General features: G+C 38.4%; 1 protein-coding gene across 12 annotated transcripts in view; it reads left to right on the top strand.

Annotated features, from left to right (window-relative positions):
* DGKB (diacylglycerol kinase beta) overlaps positions 1-26,443 on the top strand; it is an 808,853-nt gene that overhangs the window by 225,065 nt on the left and 557,345 nt on the right. For all 12 annotated transcript variants that reach the window (XM_017956905.3, XM_017956903.3, XM_017956902.3 and 9 more), the window contains one exon: positions 13,408-13,561. In XM_017956905.3, the coding sequence (XP_017812394.1) occupies positions 13,408-13,561 (154 nt within the window). The remainder of the gene's footprint in view (positions 1-13,407; positions 13,562-26,443) is intronic.

The following is a 26,443-nucleotide window of genomic DNA, read 5'->3' as shown; positions in this document are numbered from 1 at the left end:
TGGTTTCAAACAGTTACTTTAACTATAATAGTCGAATGATTCATTTTTGTGTTTTAGGGATCATTTATTAATTTGTGGTGAATACAAGTTAGAAAAACATAAAAACTGCCCATAGGCTATCTTTTGTCTGATACTAATAAGTGTTATTATGGTCACATGGTTCTGTTAAAATATGAGTCAGATCATGGAATTTCCTACTAAAAACTTACTCCACGTTAAAGCTATAACTCTCTTTTGATGATCTAATATCCTGTGTGCTCTGCCCGGTCCACACATCACCACAGCTTGAGTCTTTGACCTTGTATTCTATTACTCTAGTCCTCCCTCACTCCTGCTCCAGTTTCCTGCTCCTCCTCACTGGCTCCAGTGGAAATTTCTCTGGAACAGGAGCATCCTTATAACTCAGGGCCATTGTACTAGCTGTCTTCTCTGCCTGAAATGTGCTTTTTCCAAATATGTGCAAATATGTGCCTCATCACCTTTAAACCTTTACTGAAAGAGTAGCTTCTCATTTCTTGATAATTGGATTTAAAAAACTGCAAGCACATTCCCCCAAGAAATCTTTTTCTTCTTTATTTTTTTTCTATAGCACTGAATACCATTAGGCATTGTAGATTGAGCACATTAATGTTGCTATTTTCTTATTCCTTTCATTAGAAGCTAAGCTCCTTCATGGAAGGAATTTTGTGTGTTCTAGTAACATCTTTACCCAAACACCTAGAACAGAGCCTGGTGCTGAGTGGGTGCTCAAAGAACACTTTTTGAATATGAGAAAATCCACAACCCAAAACTACGAAAAGAAATTAAGGATAGAGTGATGACATTTATTTTTATTCACTTTGAATCTGCTTGGATGAATACTAGTGTCTTCTCTTTAGTATTAACAAGGATTTAAAAACAAAGGATCCAGATGGTCAGAAATAATAATGAAAGGCATATAGAAATGTGCCTTGAATCTGTGCCAATTTGGCAGCGACATCTGAGCAGCTCCCTCAGTCAGTATTCTTTACAAATTCTCTGTTATCTCCCTAAATAGTCTGTGGCTGTTCCTTAAGGAAAAAAAAAAAAAATGAAAAAGCAGTTTTTAAAATTTTGAACATTTGTGTGTGTGTGTGTGTGTGTGTGTGCGCGCGCGCGGATGTGCGTGGATGTGTTTGAGCCTACAGTAATTCAATTTTTAAGTAGTCATTCAGTTAAGTCTGACCCAATTTTCATCATTAATGGCTTCATTGATATGCATATAAATGATCTCATTCTATTTAAAGGTCACAGTCTTACAAAAGCAATTCTAATGATGTTACATGACAGCCGTAGAAACTCTGATGCCTAAATTTGGAAATTTTCTTGTAAGTCATGATCTAAGGAAAATGTACAGATGAGGATATCATCCATTTATCAGAAATGTCTAATAATATGGACAACATAGAATTTTAGGAGATATTTGAAAAGACTTTACTTACAAGAGAAGAAAAGGGATGGGTTAACCAGGAAACTCATTGAAGAAACATTTCTCAGTGAATTGAAAACTCTGAGTTAGAAAATTTAAAAAAAACCATTAGCCAGGTATGATGGCACAATCCTGTGGTCCCAGATACTTGCGAGGCTGGGGTGGAAGGATTGCTTGAGTGTGGGAGATCGAGGCTGCAGTGAGCTATGACTGGGCCAGTGTACTCCAATCTGGGCAACAGAGAGAGACCCTGTCTCAGAAAAAAAAAAAAAAAGAAGAGGTTTGTGTTTTCTCACATTGTAAGCCCTATCTATTGCCAGAAAATGTGAGATAAATTAATTTTGCTCCAAAGAACACAGTGAAGAAGTTTGAGAAAGAAATTTACATTGTCAATAACACTTCAGCAATAAAAAATGTGATGTCATCTTGTAGAAATAATTTAAGAATTGAGGAAACTTTTACTTCATTCTTATATCTGTAGTAGGCTTTTATTTTTCAAAGGAAGATTTATTTTTTAGAATTATTGCCTTATAAAAGTTGTTATTTGTCTCTGTTACCTGACACAGAAATGTTATAGCAAAGTATTTGAGACACACAAAACCTGAAGTTTTTATTCAGAAAGATGCAATGAAGTTTACAGTTTTCTGTACCAATAAAAATGCAAATTGGCTGGGCATGGTGGCTCACACCTGTAATCCCAATATTTTGGGAGGCCAAAGCAGATGGATCACCTGAGGTTAGGAGTTCATGAACAGCCTGGCCAACATGGTGAAACCCTATCTCTACTAAAAATACAAAAATTAGCTGGCGTGGTGGTGGGCACCTATGATCCCAGTTATTCGGGAGGCTGAGGCAGAAGAATCGCTTGAACCCAGGAGGCGGAAGTTGCAGTGAGCCAAGATCATGCCATTGCACTCCAGCGTGGGGAAGAAGAGCAAGACTTTGTCTCAAAAAAAGGAAAAAAAAAAGGCAAATTAAGATAACTTAAAAATGTATCTAAGCTTAGGACAGTGCTTCCCTTTACCTACTCCTTTTATTTATTTTATATATTATGTGCCCAAGTGCATGCTAGCTGCTTTACATCAATTTTTATTACATTGAGACAACTCTGAATGATTGATTCCTTTTTTTTTATATATGGAGTCTCTGCCTCCAAGGTTCAAGTCATTCTCCTGTCTCAGCCTCGCTAGTAGCTGGGACAATAGGCACATGCCGCCATGCCTGGCTAATTTTTTTACTTTAGTAGAGACGGGGTTTTGCCATGTTGGCCAGGCTGGTCTTGAACCCCTGACCTCAGGTGATCTGCCTGCTTCAGCCTCCCAAAGTGCCAGGTATGATCCAGCATGCCCAGCCTGAATGATTGATTTCATATACAACTTTATATGGAGGGAATTAAGACAGAGCTGTCAGAAAATAAAACAGTATTTTGCTTGCTGAGCCAGAGAGAACTACACTTAAGAAATTTCAGAAAGTCTTCCTGAGTGCTGAAAAAAGAAGAGTCAAGAAGAAATGTATTGCTTATTAGGAGAAATGCCAATGATTCAGGAATTTTTACTCCTTAGTTCAGCTAAATCCAGGTTCTTGTCTCACAACCAGGAAAAATTAAGCATGCAGACACATTGAAGGCTGAGGAGGGCAGAATTTATTAAATGAAAGGAAAGCGCTCAGAAAAGAGAGGGTCCTACACACAGGTTTTCACCTCACAAATTGAATACCAGGCCACCACACATGAGATGAAGAGGTCAGGCTCCTCCCCTGCATAAAGCATGAATTTCTGGTGGCTTTGCCCCATCATTCCAGTGCACATGTGGGCCCTTAGTCTGAGCCACTACACATTGATTCATTTCCCTACTGAGCATATATCAAGGGACAGAATTTTTCTCTGTGACCATGCTTAGGCAAGCCCCCCTGTGCACAATGGCCTGGGTGGGTCACAGGTTCTCTGCGGACCCTCCTTTATCTGCCTAGGCATTTTTCTGCCTCCTACCTCTATTATTCTCCCCTCAAAAGTAGTACACTAGAGGTACTGCAGTTAGAATAGGGACGAAGACTGATCTTAACTACTTCCTGCTGTTAGGGGGTGCTGTTTTGGAAATATGGCAGTCATAACTCTCTCAAAAACCTATTTAAGGTTCTCTGTAAAAAGAGGTCATCATTCGAGACTCTGGTTTTATGACTGCTTGGAGTTTGATGGCCTGAAGGTGAGAAGAAACAAGCAGGGTTATTAGAAGACATATATTAAAACCAAACAAAGAGGGATGGGTAAGGGCAGCTCAAAAATCCTAAGGCTGCCAGCATGCCCAGATAACTGGTGGCTATAATTATGCCTGCAAGATTTGGTTGCATGGGGCTTGGCTTTGGTTAGCTCCTTTCCTCTTATTTTCCCAGAGGAACCTCTGGATTATGAGCACCCTATTTACTCCTATCATCTGTCGGGATTTGCAGGATAATTTTTCAGAATTAAAATATTGATCCAGATTATTACATTACCTATGCCTTTTGTTTCTTCTGAGTCGTAGCCAGAAATTGCCAGTTGGTTCATAGGAATAAGAGGGTTAATCTAAAATATAGGCCAAAAAAAAAAAAAAAAAAAAATTAAAAACAACTAATGAGACTAGAATTTGATGACAAATGTGTGATAAGTTTTGAAACATAATTTTTTTCTCCCCAGTCCTCATTTTTGTTAAAAACAAATCATGATAGGACTGAGCTGTTTGCAAAATAGACTTCAGTCTTATACTTGGCCTGACAGTTTGCATAAAATGCAGCAAGAATAATTATTTTTACATAGACTTTTAAAATTGCTTTCGATGGAATTCTGCTCCATAAGGAATCTCAGATAGGACTTATAAAGTCAAGCCCAGTCATGGGTTAGTACCCTCAATACCTAAGAATTGGGTGAATTCCTCTCTTCTTGACGTCCCTAGAATATAGAGTTCGTGGGCCCATTAGAAAGTGACATTCTTTACTCATCACAGATTAGGAAACCAGGATGAGGACTGTGTAGACAAGGTATGAAGCCAGTTTTCCCAAGGGGCTTCTATTGGCTCTGCAAGTTGAGCGTGATTCCTTAAAGGGAAGCACACCTCTCCAGTCAAAATCTTAGTAAAATAACCAGTTTCTCCAATTGTGTACTGTTGCCAAAGAAAATGAATTCTTATTGCATTGATGTAAATAACCATATTGCCATAAGAACACTCACAGATAGTTTCCAAATTCTAGAGGAACTAGGCAAAGAGAAAGAAGTATGTTCCAAATTTTGTTCACATGAGTATACCTTACTCAATTATTAAAGACTGTAAATAGCTGAAAATAAAAGTTTTCTTGACTCTGAATAACAAAACAAGGATCAGCAATGTTTCAAGCAAAAAGTTTTTAAAAAGATTACTTCAGTTTTCTATATTTTATTTTTATTTATTTATTTTTTTTTTGAGATGGAGTCTCGCTCTGTCACCTAGGTTGGAGTGCAGTGGCTGGATCTCAGCTCACTGAAAGCTCCACCTCCTGAGTTTAGGCCATTCTCCTGCCTCAGCCTCCTGAGTAGCTGGGACTACAGGTGCCCACCACCTCGCCCGGCTAGTTTTTTGTATTTTTTTTTTTAGTAGAGACGGGGTTTCACCAGGTTAGCCAGGATGGTCTTGATCTCCTGACCTCGTGATCCGCCAGTCTCGGCCTCCCAAAGTGCTGGGATTACAGGCTTGAGCCACCACGCCCGGTGATTACTTCAGATTTCTATTAGTTCAGTCCATTCAATTAACTCTTGTTCTGCTTAATATCCATGAATGTTTCAGCTCTTCATGAGTCCTGTACATTTTCCTTTTAGTCCAATGTTACAGTCTCCAACGTTATCAGAAACTCGTATTTGAGAACACCCATCAAAGTTTTATAGCTGATTATAAACCATCTTTTGAAGAGGATCAAAAGAAGACAATTGTGAATAACAAAATGACCTGGGTAGTTACAGTCAGAAATGTGATTGACAAAATGTGGTTATCTCTGTGGTTTACAATAACTTAATAAAATAACCTTAATTGTGATTGATAGCATATGCTCAAACATTAGAATTTTAGAAATCCCATACAATTTTGGGACATATGTTAGCATTATTCACTAAAATATAACCCAAAGAAAATTAAACATAATTTTGGCAATCCTATGTACCTAACCATATTAAATTATTCTGTTTACCTCTCTTCTTCTGGATGCTCTAGGGACCCTCTGTAGCATCCAAAAGCTAGGGGTCAGGAAAGACAATCTTGAAGCTGAAATTTGATTTGGGGAAGGCTGTTAAATGTTAGAGGTTTAAAACATTGATAATTTGAAATACAATCCCAGTTAGTTATTTTGTTAAAATGATGACTCAAAAATTTTAAAACAGGGAAAGCCTTTACTCATTAAGAGGAAGGACTTAACTTTTCAAACAATTTGTCTCCTGTCTTCTCTTTCTTTTCCTTGACAGTCTATTTACAAGGCATATGAAAATCATTCTTTATTCTTTACTATTACATAAAAATCTTGAACAAGGGGGAGAGAGCCAAATTTTACCCTTACATTAGTTTACTATTAACACAAATTTTCTAATGAAACCTTATAGACAATTCTATACATTCTAAACCAGTTTGACCATAAGGTAAGATTCTTAAAAACCTTTTATAACCCATTACAAATTTTGCTAAAGAACAGATTAGTGCTTTAAGAAAACCTTGTTGTGCTTTTATTTTGTTGTTCAGTTTACAGAAAAAAAAAAGTATAATATCCTTTGAATTTAGTCTATGTTCATACACAGAATTTCTTTTGCAATATTAAATTTAGAAAAATTCCACAACTTGTTTAAAGCTTTAGCTTATTTAAATTTTTTAAATTTAAAACAATCCTTTAACCCTAGGCAAAAATTTACTTACATTTCCATGCCTTCTTATAATCTTTTACTGAAAATACATTTTACTATTCTTGCACACCTTGCATGTATACCTATTTTCAGTGGTGGTCTCAATTACATGTTATAATGGTAACTCTTAGCAATTTTTAACTTTAATGTAAAATCCAGTAAATTGTTTTAATTATGCACTAGGCACAAATAAAGTTTGATTCCTTCTAGCCTGTTCAAGGGTTTGGTTAATTCTATATGTCCTCAGGCCTTACCAAGTTGTAAAGCAGGCAAGTTGAACAGTCCTCAAAGGCCAAAGAAGCAGTTTACAACCTTAAAACATTTATCAAACTTAGTATCTGACATGCACTATTTAGACCACCTATTTAAATTTTAATGACATTTGAATTTTACCAATAATCTTTAAGACTTTTTATTTCTGAAAGATTAAAACTACATGAACCAAAAGCTATAACAGCTTTTATTTTCCTCGAAAAAATATTTGATCTAGTGCTTATTTTTCTTTAGGCCAATTAATTAGAATGCTTTTATATAAAAATCACATATATAATTATATAGACAAAGAAGATACAGTAGTTTTAAGATTTTTCATTTGCCAATCTCCTAATTGTATAATTGGCCTGAGGGTGGAGCCCTTTAAAAAACAGAGGTAACAGTACCTAATAAGCAGATATAAGTGGAAGACAAAAACAGATTTTGAAAGGGATTATCTACCTCTAATTACTGGGGTTCCATGAGGAAAACAGAGGTTTCTCCAAAAATGGAATACGTTATATCTTTTCTGTTTTTCCCAAGTAGTTTCAGTTCATCAGAAATTATCTTAGGGTGTCTCATGAGTTCATTAAGAGTGACAAGACAAAATGGAGAAAAAAAGTTCAGTTGATGGGGAAAAAAACTTTCTCAGAAAAACAAGATCCATGAAGAGAAAGACATAAAGGCCTTTTAAATATCCCTATAGCTTGGATATCCACTTTTAATTAAGTTGAGCATTCTTTAAGAAAATCCTTTTAAATCCCTGGATACCCAACTTTAGCCGAGCCCAATGGCTCATATTTCTGGCTTTTGAACTTTACTAAAAGTAACCTCACAGGTGAAACCAACAAGCCTCAAAAGGTTATGATTTAACTGCGAGTGTATGAAGTGTTTTCAAAGGGGTGGTAAGCAGTTTTTACAAAAACTAGAACCTTTAAGGGTAGCTCAGAGAAAGGAAGATTCACAAAAGAAAGCTAGAAGTTGTTCATGGAGTGGGAGAGAATCAGCAAGTGGCAGAAGTCCCATAGGTATCTATCGGAAACTACTCATTCCCTAAGCCAGGACTGATCCCAGGCTGCCACTGTAAAATGGCAGGGACAAAAACAACATACTGCCACATGGTTACGAGTCATCCTTCCAAGGATGTAAAACAAGATGGAGACCTGCTGAATAGTTTGGTATTGGGCAGTTTGCCAGGCTGACTTGAACAGTGAGCTTATGGGGTCCTAGGTCCTTATCGCATCCTAAAGTACTCCTCTTTCTGACAGAATGATATAGAAAGACATGCAAAGCACACCAGATTGGCTACAGCTTGAGACCAACCTCATAAATCCTTTTCGATTAATCAAAACTTTACAGATAATATAAACAGTGATCCTTACCTTTCCTTTTACTGGTTTGCACAGGGAGAGGGAGGCCAAATGTCTGAGTGTTATAAAATATTTTATCTCTTTGCTGGCATGTCAGGCTTCTGGGTTCCCCTCCCCTGAGCTCAACTCTAAGCCAACTAGTTTAAGGTTTGAGAAATAAACAGGTTTGAGAAATAAACAGGTTGAAGGACACATCTGAGAGGAGAGTCCTGTAGTATGGAGACACGATTAACCATCTGTGAAGAGAGGACCAACGGGGAAAAAGAAAACATTTTTTCCAAAAGAGCCCTAGGGCTCAGAATGTATCTGTAAGCGGCACAGACTGAAGATGAATGGCTACTCATCTAGAAAGTGGGGAACAAGGCGTCCCTGGTTCCTTTCTTTTCCTAGCGAATGCCCAGGGTACATGAGAGAGAGAAGGAAAAAGCTTCCTCTTTCCTTCTTTCATCCTTATATCCCCAAGTCCTGGTGACCACAACAGGGTGCCACCCATGGGTGTCAATGCAGCTTTCACTCACGTTAACAGGTGGGCCTAGGGCATGGGATTATCCACACTTCCCCATGCACTCACTGCCTTTCCCTCTGCTATAAGTAGCCTTTGAGTTCCCGAAACCTCATTTACGCCATGGATACTAGCATGACCTCTATCCATGAAATGGGAGGCTTGGCTTAATCAACCAGAATTAGTCATGCTCATGTGTGCTGTGTGCCTTTTAACTTCCATTGTTGTCTGCCTCTGGATCCCTAAGATCCAGTTTTCTTTCCTAGGGCTTCAATCCAAAGCTTGGAATTGAGTTTGGGACAAAAGAATTGCCTCCCTATCATAAGCCAGATGCTAAGGTGAAGCTCTAAATTTGGGTCCTCTCAAACATGAGAGAGAAAAGGGTGTCCTGTGCATTGGAGTCCTGGCCTAATAAAACACCTTTCAAGAAAAATCCTCTGGCATTGAGAAGCCCCTTGTACTCACAGGGCTGTGTTATTAGGTTGGTGCAAAATCAATTGTGGTCCCTGCCAATCTAGGTAATAGCAAAAACTGTAACTACCTTCACACCAATCCATGAACTCCTGACCTGGTGGAGAAAAGAAAGGGAAAAAAAAAAAAAAAGCTTAAGCAGAGGGCAGGGAAATGCCTGGGGAAGAAACCTCTTGTTCTTATGCAAACAGAGAGAACATTTTAATCGTCGTCCCACCAAGCTGGACTCCTTGGCCAGGGGAGAGGAAGACTGTATGGATGTGTGGCAGGGAACACTGGCCACCTGTCTGCACAGGGCCTCTGGCCCCCAAGATTGCCCTGGGGCCCAGGCAGCAACTTCGACTCAGTCCCACCCTGCATGGCTGTTGGACGCCAAGTGTATATACAGCAGACACAGCCATGTGCCCCAGCAGGGAGGGAATGGGGCACAGGGAGCCACCACTTTTGCATCTTTCCCATGTGGCAGCCATTGGGGTTGGGGTGGAACACCCTTGGTATTGTAAAAGAAAAGATAGGTGCCATTACAGTCCTGAAAATAAAAGAAGAAAAATGCCTTAGCAAAGACTGTGTTGGACTGAGGCCGACATTCCCAAATCCAAGAGTGACGCAGGGGATGCAGTTTCCTCTGCCTTCAGAAAAAGTCTAAGGACTGGAAGGCCTAGAAACGAAAGTGAAAGGAAGGGTTCACATTTTACTCACCCTTCCTCATGTCCCCATATAGGCCACCAAATGATGCAGGCATTTTTGGTTCTTAATTCAGCTAAATCCAGGTGCTTGTCTCACGACCAGGAAAAATTAAGCATGCAGACACATTGAAGGGTAAAGAAGGTGGAATTTATTAAGAGAAAAGAAAGCTCTCAACAAAGAGAGGGGTCCTGCATTCAGTTTTCCACCTCACAAATTAAATACCAGGCCACCACACATGAGCTGAAGAGGCCAGGATTCTCCCCTGCATAAAGCATGACTTTCTGGTAGCTCCACCCCATTTTTCCAGTGCACATGTGGGTCCTTAGTCTGAACCACTCCACAATGATTTATTTCCCTTACTGAGTATGTGTTAAGGGACATGCTTAGACCATGGGCATGTTTAGACAGGCCTCCTGTGCACAATGACCTGGGCAGGTTGGAGGTTCTCCGAGGACCCTCTCTTATCTGCCAAGACATTTGTCTGTGTCCTGCCTCTATCAATAGATATTAAAGTTCATTTTTCCTTTTGCTTGCTTATTTTTCTGGCTTTAGTCATTAAATTACAGACAATGATTTTAATGACCATCTACCTGGGTTCTGAAAGGCTCTGTAAAGAGCACACACTTGGGATTTGGCATATTTTTCCTTCAAAAGAACAGATAAATTCCTTGCCCCATATCAGTTAGGTGGTGAGTGGAAGTATTAGAATTTGAAACACAATTGCTTTATTCTGAATTCTGTTTTTGTTGGTTTTGTTTGTTTGTTATGTTACCAAGTTAAAATCTTGGCTTGAAAGAAGTGTTTTAAGGTATAATTATGGTCCAAAAGCAGATTCAGAGAAAAACTTTCACTAATTTCTAGTCCTTTACTACTTCCAGAAGTTCACATTTTATTATTAGCTTTTAAAGTAGCAACAAAGACAACAATGAACCGTGCATGGCTTGTTAAATGAATATGAAAACATGTGAAGTAATGTGGCTTTTAGGCTTCTTCTTCAAATATTGTTTGGAATTGTGAATTTTTAAAATGGAGATTCTTTACACAAAAATTGATTCAATTACATACAATGTTTTCTGTGTGCCAGATGTCATTCAGATGCTTTAAAAATAGTAAATAATATGTTCCTCCTAACAAATCAAGAAGTAGGTGCTATTATTCTCATTTTATAGATGAAGAAATTGAGGCACAGAGAGCTTAAATTGTCCACAGTCACACAGCTTGTGTTGGTTTCAAGAGTAGATCCAGGTAGTCTGACTTCAAAGACCATGCTCCTTATCATCTGTTATGTTGCTAAATAAAATACTGACTATGGAAGACCTAGGAACAGAAGGAAGTGCTGCCATAAGTAACTTTGCTTCTAACCATAATGCTTGTGAATATTTTCATCCCACAGACTTCCTGCAACTTTACAATAAAATCAACTCCTGGTTCCTCATGGGCCTTCATACATGTTGAAGATTAGCTATCAATTTTGGTCACTCAGCCAAGTGAATGTGGAATACTTCTCTTTAATAGGCCGTCTCTAAGGAGCTCTCTTAATAAGAGTAGGTGCTCCTTTTCAAGGAAACTATTTGGATCCCGTGTCTGACTGTTGGCCTAATCACCATGTTTTTAAGTATTGGCTGAATTCATTGTAGCAAATTGCTTTTTTGGAAGCACTACTCCTACCTGAGGCTATTCTTCACATTTTTTAATATTATTTAGAGTTTTTGGTTATGTAATTCACTCTTCTACTAGAATTGACCATCTTCTTCTTCTTTTTTTTTTTTTTTTTCTGAGACAGAGTCTCGCTCTATCACCAGGCCGGAATGTAGTGACACAATCTCAGCTGACTGCAACCTCCACCTCACAGGCTAGAATTGACAATATTCTATGGTAGTGGTGGTAATTTATTAAATATGGAAGAAAATGAAATATTCTTACTGCCACCAAAATAAATATCTGAAGTGTCCTTGTGAGAATCAATAAGCAAAGTGAAACTAAATTAAAAAGTTAGATTAAGGTATAGGCAGAATCTTGGGACTATTAATAAATAAAGGGTTTGGTTTCATTGTTTTATTGCCTGAGATTCTATTAGGTAAAAAAGCAAACATCGTATATAAACTTAATTGGCTAGGCCGGGCGCGGTGGCTCACGCCTGTAATCCCAGCACTTTGGGAGGCCGAGGCGGGTGGATCACAAGGTCAGGAGATCGAGACCATGGTGAAACCCCGTCTCTACTAAAAATAGAAAAAATTAGCCGGGCGCAGCGGCGGGCGCCTGTAGTCCCAGCTACTCGGGAGGCTGAGGCAGGAGAATGGCGTGAACCCGGGAGGCGGAGCTTGCAGTGAGCCGAGATTGCACCACTGCACTCCAGCCTGGGCAACAGAGCAAGACTCCGTCTCAAAAAAATAAAATAAAATAAAATAAACTTAATTGGCACATGATCAAATCTATACAAATTTACTATCTCTAATGATATTCCTGAATGTCATATTTAATTTTAGGTTTGTCCCAAATAATGCAATAATAAAATTGGTCATTCTCCGTGTCTTTCCCCCAGTAGTATCACACTGGAAAAACAAACTTTCTATTCCAAAGTTAATTTTATTCTTACCTGCCAGGAATGTGAACAGATCTAAGAGCATCAGCCAGCCAAATTTCCTCTTTGTCCTATTTTCAGTTGCGTCTCAGCACATTAAATTGGGGAAAAAAAATGCCCTTCAAGGGCTTACTATCAAGCCCATCGCTTGCACTCTCTTGATCTGGGTACATGTGGCTTTATTCCAGCCTCTTCTCTGTAGGTCTTCTAGTCCTTTCAAATGCCCTACTGGAGAGAGCCCAAGACCACTCCATCGGCCTTCTCCTCCATGTGGTCTACATCTGTTTCCCAGAAAATAATCATGCACCATTGTTCCTGCAGTCACGAGGAGTTTTGGCCAACTTAAAATAGCACCATTTTCTTGCCTTTGTCCCCAGAGCACCCATGTGCTTGTCCTCAATTTCCTAGGAAGGAGTCAGATCCTGGCCCACTGCCTTCATCTCCAAGGAGAAACCAAGCTCTTCACTATGGCTCCTGTAAAAGGCTCTCATTAAGCTTGAGATTGGAAGTTGTCTTCTATCACCGTTTCCCCTAAAGGGCATGGAGATCCTAACACCACCAAAATTCTCTCCAAATAAATGTCTACTCATTTATATAGTTCTACAATGAGTATCAGAGAGTAAGGTCTTAAAATATGTTTCTTTGGAAAGTCTACATATGTAGTTTTAGAAGGTTATATCAATTGAGCTTGGCATTTAGTTGACACATTAAGGTCAACCTCTTTTTACATTGTCAAAAGCAATAATCACCATTAGTGACAAGCAAAAAAGATGGAAAATTCCTTTCTCTCTGAGTGCCTGTTGTATATAAATGACTCTGTATTGGCTTGTTCACAGTGATTGCCTGATTTAATCACTGCAACAACTGTGTGGGGTGGGATTATTATTATTCCCAATCTAGACAGGAGGAAACTAAGTTTCAAAGAGTACATTTTTCAAGGCATTACAGATACTGTGGAAATAGAAATATCTAACTAGAAACTTATTCCTCTTCCTGCTATGCCATCACAGATAAGACATACATATCCCAATGCCAATGTTAGCCCAGGACGACCCACTCTATTTCTCAAATAGGCACTTTCCGTTTGTTAAACTTGGATATAAAATGGTTTGAGGTCATTTCTACTTCTAATGATTTTGAACACAGCACAAAATTTTAACATTTGGTTGGATCTTAAAATATATGTTTAATTTTTTTTTTTTTTTCCAGACAATAGATTTTGAAGGTTTCAAACTATTCATGAAGACATTCCTGGAAGCCGAGCTTCCTGATGATTTCACTGCACACCTTTTCATGTCATTTAGCAACAAGTTTCCTCATTCTAGTCCAATGGTAAAAAGTAAACCTGCTCTCCTATCAGGCGGTAAGTTGTTTATATAATACAAATTTCAAAGGCTAAATAAATATCTAGTTATCATAAAAAATGAATGATGATTTGCATAAAAATTGTTTTTTTGCAGTATTTAGACTTTCACAATAAGATTGTGTGAGTTATTTAAAATGTTTCCAGTATAATTATAGCTAATTAGAGAAAATATAATTTATCCTTATCTATCACTTGCTTTAGAATTCTATGTTTAGGTAATAATTTGAAGAGATATTTCCATCAAATTTGGAAAACTGCTCTTTTTAAATAGCTAGATAAGTATAGATTGCTGAGTATTTGAAAATGTGGTCATAAAGCAATTATATCTAAAAAACTTATAATATTTAATATCTATTGTGCTAATTGCCAATATACTTTCACATGTTTAGATTTGTAAGCTCAGAACAGAGATTTGATTTTTCTTTTAGATACCTTAAATTTGTGTCACCATAGAGATGGTAGTTCTCTCATTATGGGTAGATTTTTAGAGACGCATAATTACACTAATACCTGTTGTATCAATCTCCCTCCAGTCAGGAAAACAGAAATTTCACTGTATTACCCAATGTAAAACAGTGTAATTGGTTAAACTGTTTTGGAGGGTTGAAAAAGCAAAAAGAAAACACAGGTGATGTAGATAGACTCACAGGAAACATGTGCTGCCCTTAGATGGCGATAATCACAACCCAGAAGCCCTGAGGAAGGATTCCTTGGAGCTAGGATGAAATTCTGAGGTGAGGGGTTGCCTAGCGGACCCAGCTCTTGTGCTTCTGTGGCAATGATACTTCCCGGCTGCCTCTGGAATTCAAGCTCGGGAATTCAAGACGGGTCTATAGCCCAGGAACTCAGACCTATGAGGAGGGTGCATCACCGTGGCCTGTCCCAGATTGCCTAGCGGGGAGCTCATTGTGCCTTTGATGGTGTGAACATGAGCTAGAGACCAGAGCCTACACTGGACAACCCGCTACGGGGCTGAATGGCTGCAGAGATTCAACAGGAGCAGCAGGTTCTCTCTCAGGGTCTACCCCTTCTCCCCCAACTCCCCTCCCCACTGCCCCAACCCCTGTGCCTTCTCATCTCTCTCTAGTGTCCTCTATGGACAGAGCAGGAATCCACTGGCAATGAAGAAATATCTGCAACAGTGTTTCTCACTCTGATCACAGGACTCTTTGAACTCTTAAAAACTGAGGACCTGAAGGAACTTATGTTTATGTGAGTGATATCTATTGAAATTTACCATATTAATGATGAGACATTCCAAAAATAACAAGAATCAGCCCACTACCTGTTAACAAAAGCAACCCATTCTTATGAAAAATAACTATTTTCAAAAACAAACAAAAATAGTGAGAAGGGTAGCATTGTTTTGCATCATTGCAAATCTCTTTAATGCCTGGCTTCATGGAGGAAAGCTGGGTAAATTATATCTGGTAGTATGTTTCTGTTGCTGGATCATATGTCATATAGCTTCTTGAAAACTTCACTGTACACTCAAAAGAGAATGAGAGTAAGAAAAGCAAATAATATCTCAATTCCATTATGAAAATTATTTTGACCTTAAAAATCTCCTGCAAGGAGCTCAGGGATCAAGGAGGGCCACACGTCTAGAGATTCCCAACTCCAGAATCACAAAGTAGCATATAGAATTGTTGGTATAGAGGCCAGACAAAGTGGATCACGCCTGTAATCCCAGGACTTTCCGAGGCTGAGGTGGGCAGATCACAAGGTCAGGAATTTGAGACCAGCCTGACCAACATGGTGAAACCTCGTCTCTACTAAAAATACAAAAAAATTAGCCGGGCATGTGGCAGGTGCCTGTAGTCTCAGCTACTCGGGAGGCTGAGACAGGAGAATCACTTGAACCCAGGAGGCAGAATTGCAGTGAGACGAGATCGCATCACTGCACTCCAGCCTGTGTGACAGAGCGAAACTCCATTTCCATGTATTTGGCTAAAAGTGGATTAAACCTGGACATTTCTGAAAAGCCAAAAATGAGACATACTAACTAAGGAGCAGATGTTTGGAACAACAGGCGGGCAGGTGACGCAGGTGGAGTCCATGACCATTAAACATTTGCAGTTCTTGCTGCCACTCCCTCCCTCCTCTTCCAGCGCTTCCATGCAAAACGCTTGGCAACTTGCTTTCTCTCTCGCCGCTTCTCCTCCTCCCTCTCCTCCTCCCTCCCTCCCTTCCTTCCCTTCCTTCCTTCCTTCCTTCCTTCCTTCCTTCCCTTCCTTCCTTTCCTTCCTTTCCTTCCTTTCCTTCCTTTCCTTCCTTTCCTTCTTTCCTTCTTTCCTTCTTTCCTTCTTTTCTTTTTCTTTTTTTTTTTTTTTTTCTTTTCTTTCCAGAGTCTGGAGTGCAATGACGAGTCAGGCTGGAGTGTAATGATGTGATCTTGGCTCACTGCAACCTCTGCCTTCTGGGTTCAAGGGATCTTCCTGCCCCAGCCTCCCAAGTAGTTGGGAACTACAGGTGCATGCCAACATGCCCAGCCAATGTTTATATTTTTAGTAGAGACAGGGTTTTTTCATGTTGGCCGCGCTGGTCTCGAACTCCTGGCATCAAGCAATCTGCCTGCCTCAGCCTCCCAAAGGGCTGAGATTACAGGCATGAGCCACGGTGTCTGGCCTTCGCATCTATTAATGATGTAACGTATTTTTCCTAAAGTAATCATATGTTGATAGAAGCTTTTTTAAAACAAGTGTACCTATTCTACATGATAGCCCTTCAAGATGTATGATGACTAATACGTTTATCATCATTTTTCTCTTCTTATAAAATATTTTTAGATTCTTAAATAATTCTCTTTCAATCATGAATTGAGAGGCTCGCCACACTTTCTGTTTTTCTCAGAATGAGTTTCAGTGGATCTGTTCTTAATGTGTAGTATTACAGTTTAATAGTGTTTTAGGCTGAATATTTTTAAATGATTCTAGGAATTAAAACTTCCATGTTCTGGCCGGGCGCGGTGGCTCAAGCCTGTAATCCCAGCACTTTGGGAGGCCCAGACGGGCGGATCACAAGGTCAGGAGATCCAGACCATCCTGGCTAACACGGTGAAACCCCGTCTCTACTAAAAAAATACAAAAAACTAGCCGGGCGAGGTGGCGGACGCCTGTAGTCCCAGCCGCTCGGGAGGCTGAGGCAGGAGAATGGCATGAACCCGGGAGGCGGAGCTTGCAGTGAGCTGAGATCCGGCCACTGCACTCCAGCCTGGGCGACAGAGCGAGACTCCGTCTCAAAAAAAAAAAAAAACAAAAAACAAAAAACTTCCATGTTCTCTGCTGCATGCTATAAATGTATCACACCTTAAATTGAATTAAACAAGAAAGTTGTCCTGTATTTAATTCTACATAATATGATATTGTCCTTGAGTTTTGAGAAAGAAGAGAAAATCTTTATGGATAATTTTGTCTGTCTAAAAAACTGTATCACACATAGAAGAGAACAATTCTGATAATTTAGATGATTTTGTAAGAATTTCAAACCTAAACCTTCCTTTTCTTCTAATAGCATATATTAAGTACTGAACAGAAGATGCCAGATTTACTAGAGGTAAAAATCAAATCAGGTTTCAAAATGGAAAAAAAACAAAAAAACAAAACAAAACAAAAAAACGAAAAACAGATTGTACTTGATTTGGGAAAAATTGCACAGACTACATGAAAGGAATATGGGCTGTGTAATCCCCATGAAGCAATGATTAATTAAACTCTGATTCCTTTTCAAAGCTTGGCCTCCACATTTTAGAACTAAGTACATAGTGTACTGTCCAGGACTATTTCTAACCCTATATATTTTTTCAGACCCACCTTTGATAGTTTTTGTTTTTGTTTTTGTTTTTTCCATGAGGAAGAAGCAACAATAGACAACAATAAAATTTTCAAGGCTGAGGTAGCCTTGACTCAGAAACTGACAAAAGAAATGCTTTTCCATTCATAGAATCTTGCTTTGCAATAATCTGTTATCTAATGTATAATGAGGTATTTTTGTGGCTGAAAAATAACAGACTTTTGAACAGAGAGGGACTATAATCTGGTTTGGTTTTCCTGTTACCGGTCACCATATTTCATTACTACAGTTCCAGCAGGAATAGAGTAGCTAGTCTTTTACTCTATATAGCAACTAAAAAATAAGGGCTTCTCAAGAAAAAGCAACACTGAAAAGGAAAAATAATTATGCTCACTACAGAACGATAATCAATTATAAGATATATGGTAAAAGTAAAACATTTAGTTTTTATAGAATAAAAATTTTAAAATAATTATAAATAGGCATAAAGGTTGTATGTATTTATATATGTGCATATGTATATCTGGGTTTTATTTGACTATAGTATGTAATGATCCATTTGGCATTTAATGAAGAAGATGACTTATTTTCGTAATATAATTTGTTGTAATATAAGTGCCTCTTATCACCTATTTAAAAATAATGTCACTACTTCTACTGTTTCCTTATTTGACTTTTGATTTTTGAAGATATCCCTAATGCATTATCTCTTCAGCTTTTTCATACCACTTTTGCGTCATTGCAAATGTCAGGTCTCTAATCTCTCATCTCTGCCAGTTCAATGACCAATTTCTGATCTTGCTTTCATCCTTAGGGTCCACTACTTGTTAATTACTCTGTTTATACACTTTTAAAATCAGTTAGAATCTTTCTTTTTCTACAACATGGTTGCAGAAAGATGGTTGAGGCTCACAACCTCAACCGTCAATCAAAATTGTTATCTCCTATATCAGTCCCTACAACTTGAACACTAAACATAACCTGAGAGAAATTTCATAAATATGCAGATTTCTGCCACTATAAATTCCTAGTGCCCGATGTTTATATGACCTTAACGCTTCTCCAGTTTTTTGAAAAAAGTAACAATTATTTATTGGCACTGTATCCTAGATCAATTATGTTGATTTTAAAAACTTTTTAAAGTTTATTTAAATACGTCTTCTCATTTCAACATGACTGTTTTTGCATCATATAACACATTGGCACTGTAAGACATAACATACCTCAATTACTCCCCACACAACCTACACAGATCACAAATAATATTTATTTACTATATTTTAGATGGAACTCTTTGTCTGAATGTCCAAATATTTCAAAGAGTTAGATACCAAACTGACTGTGTTTGAAACTTCATTAGTTAGATTCTACCCAAACCTGCTACTATTCCTACCTTCTATTTTGCTGAATAGCATCCAAGAATCTGTCCACTTCCCAGTCCTAAAATATTGGAATCCTCCTACCCTCCACTGTGTCATTTCTCATATTTAGTTAATCACAAAATACTCTCTAGTACTCATTATAACTGCTTCTTCCCAAATGTTCTGCCAGTGTCATAGTTTAATTCATCATTGCATCATAAACTATCAATTAGCAGGCTCTCAGAGCAGGCCCTGACTTCCCATCTCCAAAACGTCCTTTCAAACAGAAGCCTGATTATATTGCTCCTGGGTTTCTAAATTTCAGGCCTTCACTGTCAACTATCATAGCATTTTTAATTAAACTTATTTTTCAAGCAAACTTAGATCCTCTATATGTAAAGCTAACTAAAGCAGAGTTGCTTTACTGAAGGATATGGGTGCAGGAGATATATGAGTACATGGAGTCGTAGTCATCCTCACCTTTTGAGACATTCATTCCCACCTGAAGTTACTTTAATGAGACTCCAGGATCCAGAGTCACAGTGAAGAAGGTGATAAAATCTGAGTTCCATGGACATGAAGCACAGTGCCACATAGGCTATAGCATCTGCCTACAGCCCTATTTGCTCCATCTCCCTTCCCTATGCACCCCATATCCAACTATTTGCAGTGACTTAAACCTGCTCTTCTCACTCAGGACTGAGTTTTCTTACATGATGTTTCTTTGCCTTTATCGCATGAAAACCCAACGCTTCCTTAAAGCCTCAGCTAAAGTGTCACTCTTAATTAAATAGCATGCAATGTGTTCCATACTAGGAATTCAATGATTAATAAGATGGCACACCGGGAGTGTGCAACTCGGAAGCAACCCTGGCACTCTTGTACTTTTACAAGACACCATTTGTCCCTTGTAGCATCCGTGTCCCTTCTCCATCCCCACCCATGCCAACTCCAATCATTTAGTATTCATTAATTGAATTAACTGCCTTCAGAGAAATTATCTTTCTTTACATATAGGATAGCAATTAACAGCAATTACTAGTAACTGGTAGTGTCCTGAAGAATATAATAATTTAAAAAGGGCATAATATAGTATATTAACTCACTTAAGCACTCATACTGTTTGTTTCTGTTGGACAACACAATGTCCAAAATGTTGCATCTGTAATAGGAAATGTCTGGTACTTGTTGCAGGTCAGTGTAACAGGTTTTGTTGTTGTTTCTTCCTGTTTTATAAGAAAGAAAGAGAAGATTTTCCTAGCATCCTTTAAATAATAATGGGTGCTCAATTGATAGGTGTGTCATTTAGTAATTTATTTTGTTCTATTTTATTCATTCATTAATTCATGCATCCCATCATCCATTTATTTAAACTCATTATATGCTAGGAATTCCATGGGAAAGCTGAGGATCCTTTAAAGTCAAGCAGAAAGATGAACACTTATGTGATCAATTATATTATAATAAATATTATAACCCACTTTTGAACTGACTATCTGGAGAAAACAGGGAGGTGCCTACAGGAGCCCAAATAAAACTAGAGGAAAAGAGGAGGTGAACCATTGCAGGAGTCATTCTGGATAAACTGGAGTTATCCAGGATAAATTGGATTTATCCAGGTAAAGTTGGGGAGCGGAGTAGGTACAGGTGAGAAAGGGTGCAAAAGGATTTCCAAGGAGAAAAATCAACATACACATTTCTATTCAAATATATTTTTAAATGTCCCATCAAAGGGCAGTGTATGAACTGTAAGACATTCAGTATTCATTGATTCAAAATTCATCACTTACAAATTGATATTTACTGTTAAAGTTGTTGGGGATACATCAGTGAGCAAAGTAAAACCCACTTCTCATGGTCATTTACATTCTAGTGGGGAGAGGCAGACAAACGGAAAAGTAAATGTGTGTACCATATCAGATGGTAAGTACTATTGGCAAAACTGTATACAAAAAGAGGCTGGAGGCCGGGCACAGTGGCTCATGCCTGCAATCCCAGCACTTTGGGAGGCTGAGGCAGGTGGATCAGGTCGAAAGGTTAGGACAACCATGCCTCGTGCGTCAAATCCAGGTCGTCGTCCCTAAATCAAAACTAAAGGCTCGGGTCACCAGATCCGGGCAAAGTTCTGGTAAAACTGAGAGACACTCGATAAAGATCAAGGCCGTGCGACCGGTTCCTGCCACCACCACTGCCTGCCGTGCGACCGACGGGCAGGCGGGCAGGCAGGCAGAACTGACGGCGCGCTGCTGCCTGCCGCCAGCGTCGGCGCGATCGGATCACGTCGCTGGCGATCGGATCGGATCACTCGAACAGATCAAAAAGTTCATTTCTGTTTGTCCCAGAGTGAATGATGCTCATGGCTTTGTAAATATTGGGCCTGGGTGGAGATGAGGGAAGAGGGCCTGTGAGGTCAGAGCCCCAAGGACCTCAGGAGACTGGAGGAAGATAGACTTGTCAAGAGCACTGAGAGATCTGGGTCTGGCCTGGACTCAGTTGTGCTGCTACAGAAGAGGTGAGAGGTGGCCAAAACCAGGTGGGGAAGAGTTTGCCTGTGTACTAGTGATGAATTTTATCCAGAAGAGGTGGAAAGCCATTATGAGGATTTTAAGCCAGAAAATAGTACACTGCTAGTGATGTAGAAGCTATCATGAAGGAGAATGAGGTTGAAGGTATAAAGAGGTCCAGAAGATATTTCAGATTGAGAGTAGAGTGTAATAGCAGCTATCTCGAAAAAAATTAGGTGCCTTATCATTGGTTCCCAACTCTCCCATTGCTTGTTTGATGAGGCAATGGTTAATTGCACTGTGTTACTACACATATCAATAGCTATAATATCAATAGGAGGGATTATGTCATTTTATGTTTTCTGTGCATTGAAGTCACACCCCAAATACTTTTAGGCAGAAAAGGAAGCTTGATTTACTTTTTTTTTTTTTTTTTTTTTATTTATTTATTTTTTAATTTATTTATTATTATTATACTTTAAGTTGTAGGGTACATGTGCATAACATGGAGTTTGTTACATATGTATACTTGTGCCGTATTAGTCTGCCACCCATCAACTCGTCATTTTACATCAGGTATAACTCCCAATGCAATCCCTCCCCCTCCCCCTCCCCATGATAGGCCCGATTGTGTGATTTCCTTCCCTGGAGTCAAGTGATCCTGGATTTGTTCAGTTCCACCTATGGTGAGAACATCACGATTGTTGGTTTTCTGTTCTTGTGATAGTTTGCTAAGAATGATGGTTTCCAGCTGCATCCATGTCCTACAAAGGGGCCTTAAACTCATCCTTTTTATATGTGCATAGTATTCCATGGTGTATATGTGCCACATTTCTTAATCCAATCTGTACTGATGATGGACATTTGGGTTGATTTCCGATGCTTTTGCTGTTGGTGGGTGGGCAAAGCTGGAGGCATCAGCTACCTGGCACAAACTATACTACAAGGACTGCAGTAGCAAACAGCATGGTACTGGTACCAAAACAGAGATATAGACCAATGGAATGGGAGCAAGTCCTCAGAAATAATACCACACATCTACAGCCATCTAGATGCTGACAAACCTGACAAAAGAAACAAAATGGGGAAAGGATTCCTATTTAATAATAAATGGTGCTGGGAAAATTGGCTAGCCATAAAATTAAGCTGAAACTGGATCTTTCCTTACTCCTTATACGAAAATTAATTCCAAGATGGATTAGAACTAAAATGTTAGACCTAATACCATAAAAATCCTAGAGGAAAATACAAAATTGTACCATTCAGGACATAGGCATGGGCAAGGGCTTTATGTCTAAAACACCAAAAGCAACGGCAGTAAAGCTAAGAATTGACAAATGGGATCTAATTGACTAAGAGCTTCTGCACAGCAAAGAAACTACCATCAGAGTGAACAGGCAACCTACAGAATGGAAAATGTTTGCAATCTACTCATCTGACAAAAGGGCTAATATCCAAGAGAACCTACAAAAGGGAACTCCGAAAGCAAATTTACAAGAAAAACAAACAGCCCATCAAAAGTGGGCAAAGGATATGAACAGACATTTCTCAAAGAGGACATTCATACAGCCAACAGACATATGAAAAAATGCTCATCATCACTGGCCATCAGAGAAATGCAAATCAAAACCACAATGAGATACATCACACCAGTTAGGGCGGCGATCATCAAAAAGTCAGGAAACAACAGGTGCTGGAGAGGATGTGGAGAAATAGGAACACTTTTACACTGTTGGTAGGATTGTAAACTAGTTCAACCATTATAGGAAAACAGTATGGCGATTCCCTCCAAGGGATCTAAGAACTAAGATGTACCACCATGACCCAGCCATCCCATTACTGGGGATATACCCAAAGGATTATAAATTATGCTGCTATAAAAACGATTCTTTTATGTCTGTCAGAAAATTAATCAATTAAGAACAGAAAATTGTACAATGAGAATGAGATACTTGAACCTTGGGAGAAATGTTCTTTCACCAAATAGACTTACTGAATGTTCTTGTCCAAAGGTATACTTTATTAATTGTGCTGAGAAGAAGATATTTCTCTTATTAGGACTGTCTTGAGGATATTAAATATATATGTGTGTGTGTGTATTTTTTATTGCTGTGCTGTACCTTAACAAGTCTTTTATAATTGATAAGTTATTTCAGTTTCCACAATGCAAACAAGGAAAGACAGGGTCCCCAAAACACAAATTGAACAGACTACATAGCTTGTGTGACTATGAGATCAGGGAATTCCTGACACATGGTAGATATTTTAAATATTTTGATATTTATTAATGTCGATATACTTATTACTGTTGAGGTAATAAACTTCCTGACATAGAAATGCTCCAGGAATAAAGATGAAATAAATTCTGTCTACTGGCCAATTCACATTTATTTATATCAACCTTTACATTCCATGTACCTCTGTAGTACTGAATTCGTACTTCTAATTATTATCGTTAGAAGTAATGATCCACAAATTATTTTACTTCAAAAAATATTTTATCCTGCCAGCCTCTTCCTTGCAATAATTTTGTGGTCTTGTTTTTAATACAATTACTGCCAGTAAGGGATGATTTCTCTTCAAGTCTCTCCTTTAATCATTAAATGGTTTTTAATATATTAGACTTGATTAATCAGGTTTCTTTTTTCTTCCATTTGAATATTCCAAGTAAATTTTGGTCCTCAAATTTTCCACCTTTACTTTATTATTAGGTTTATTCACCCAACACACATTTCTGTATTTTCATTTGCATCTTAATGATTGCATACTAAATGATAGTGTTGTCTTAATATTTTTGTACTTTCATATTCAAAAGTATTTATTTACAGTTTGTAATATTGTAGTAAAAGGAAATAAGAGATTTAATACCCTGCAGAGGCCTAAATCCATCATAACATTTTTTCACTCATAAAAACACCTAGTCATAGCTAGAAAATATGCAATGGTGTTGGACACTTGCTTTGATCCCCTGGAATGAAAGCTCTGTGGAAATGGGATTTTCCTCCTTTGTTCAATGTTTTATCCTCAGTACCTGGGATCTGTTTTTACATGACTAATCTTAAGGGTCCTGAATATTTATTGTGTTTATAATTATAAAGGGCATGCTAGTTGTATATCTAACAAAAACACAGATGAGCAATAAGAAAAATCATACGTAAAGATTTGGCAAATATATGTGCATGTTTACACATGCAAGCACACATATAAATACATGTTCACAAACGTATTAAGATAGATGGCCCAAGACATGGGTCAAATGGAAGATGAAAATTAAGAGTTCTCAGCTATGGCTATGATTTCTAATATTCTTTCAAATGTTTATGACTTAATCAATGTATCCACTCTTAAGAGTCTTGAAAACCAGACTCTTAAAACGAAGGTCTTTTATTGAGAGGCAGAAGACAGTTTCCTCTGATTTATTTTTCTCTGACCAGCCTCACAGAATCATGCTTAGAGTATAAAACTCCAATTCAGGCCAGGCACGGTGGCTCACGTCTGTAATCCCAGCACTTTGGAAGGCCAAGGTGGGTGGATCACCTGAGGTCAGGAGTTTGAAAACAGCCTGGCTAACATAGCGAAACCCCGTCTTTACTAAAAATACAAGAGTTAGCTGGGTGTGGTGGCAGGTGCCTATGATCCCAGCTACTTGGGAGGCTGAGGCCGGAGAATCACTTGAACCTGGGTGGCAGAGGTTACAGTGAGCTGAGATTGAACCACTGCACTCCAGCCTGGGCGACAGAGCGAGACTCTGTCTCAAAAATAAATAAATAAATAAATAAAAAAATATAATGAAACTTCAATTCAGACTTCATTTTGAGTCATACCTGTGCAACTCGTTCTCACTTCTGCTTTCTTAAATGTAAAATGAGGATAATATGTGTATGTATTTCATTAACTATTGTGAGACTGAAAAAAAACATGATGCATGTAAATCATTTGAAATACTATTTTGTACATTATAAATGCTTAATAAATGTCAGTCATTACCATTATTCATTAAATAAATTATGTTTCAATGTTTTGGTGTGCATACATAGCATAAAGGTCAAATTCAACATATTGGTTGGGCATGGTTGCTCTCACCTGTAATCCCAGCACTTTGGGAGGCCAAGGTGTGTAGATCACTTGAGGTCAGGAGTTTGACACCAGCCTGGCCAACATGGTGAAACTCTGTCTCTACCAAGAAATACAAAAATTAGCTGGGTGTGGTGGCTCACACCTGTAATGCCAGCTTCTTGCAGGCTGAGGTGGGAGAATCTCTTGAACCCTGGAAGTGGAGGTTGTAGTGAACGTGCCACTGCACTCCAGATTGGGCATCACAGAGTGAGACCCTGTCTCAAAAAAAAGAAATCGACATATCATTTTTCTTAAAGATATTATACATTCTGAACAATATCTGTATAGTGAAATTTAAGGAGATTATTGGAATTTATTTTCATGTGATAAATATAGAAAATTTGGCATCATGGGCTCTTTTAATATGTGGTGGTTTAATTATTTTTGTCCCATACTTATATATATTCAAATTACTGAGAATAATTTAAATAGCTTTCAATTATTTACCTGCATACAGTATATAGCCTACACAACTGTATTATCTGCATACAGTATATAGCCTACACAACTTGATATGGTACCCACTAGCTATCCATTGCTATTTAAATTTAAATTCACTAATAACTTTGGTCAAATAGTCATAGGTAGTTAATTTTATTGTATTGAAGAGTGCAGAAAGGTTTTTTTTTGTTTGTTTGATTGTTTTGTTTGTTTGTTTTCAGGAGACAAAATCTTGCTCTGTTTGTTGCCCAGACTGCGGTGGTGTGATCATAGCTTACTGTAACCTTGAATTCCTGGGTTCAAGTGATCCTCTTGCTCAGCCCCCCAGGTAGCTGGGACTACAAATGCATGTTACCCTACTGGGTAATTTTTAATTTTTTTTGTAGAGATGAAGTTTCTCTATTTTGCCCAGGTTGCGGCTCGAACTCCTGGACTCAAGTGATCTTTTTGCCTTGGCCTCCCAAAACTCTAGGATTATGGGTGTGAACCACTGCTCTCAGCCTGCAGAAAATTTTATTGGACAGCACTTGTGTAGACAGATCTCATTTTTACTGCTTTTAAAAAGAGTCCAAAGTTTGGAATTAGATGATTTGTCCTCACCTTTTTGCTCCGTTGACTGACTGGTATGTGATCACGAACAGTTTACTTACTGACTTTCCACTTTC

This window comes from Papio anubis, chromosome 4, assembly GCF_008728515.1.
Source record: "Papio anubis isolate 15944 chromosome 4, Panubis1.0, whole genome shotgun sequence".
NCBI classification, from domain to species: domain Eukaryota; kingdom Metazoa; phylum Chordata; class Mammalia; order Primates; family Cercopithecidae; genus Papio; species Papio anubis.
Note: the sequence above shows the minus strand (reverse complement) of the source record. Positions and strands in the feature narration are given on the sequence as shown.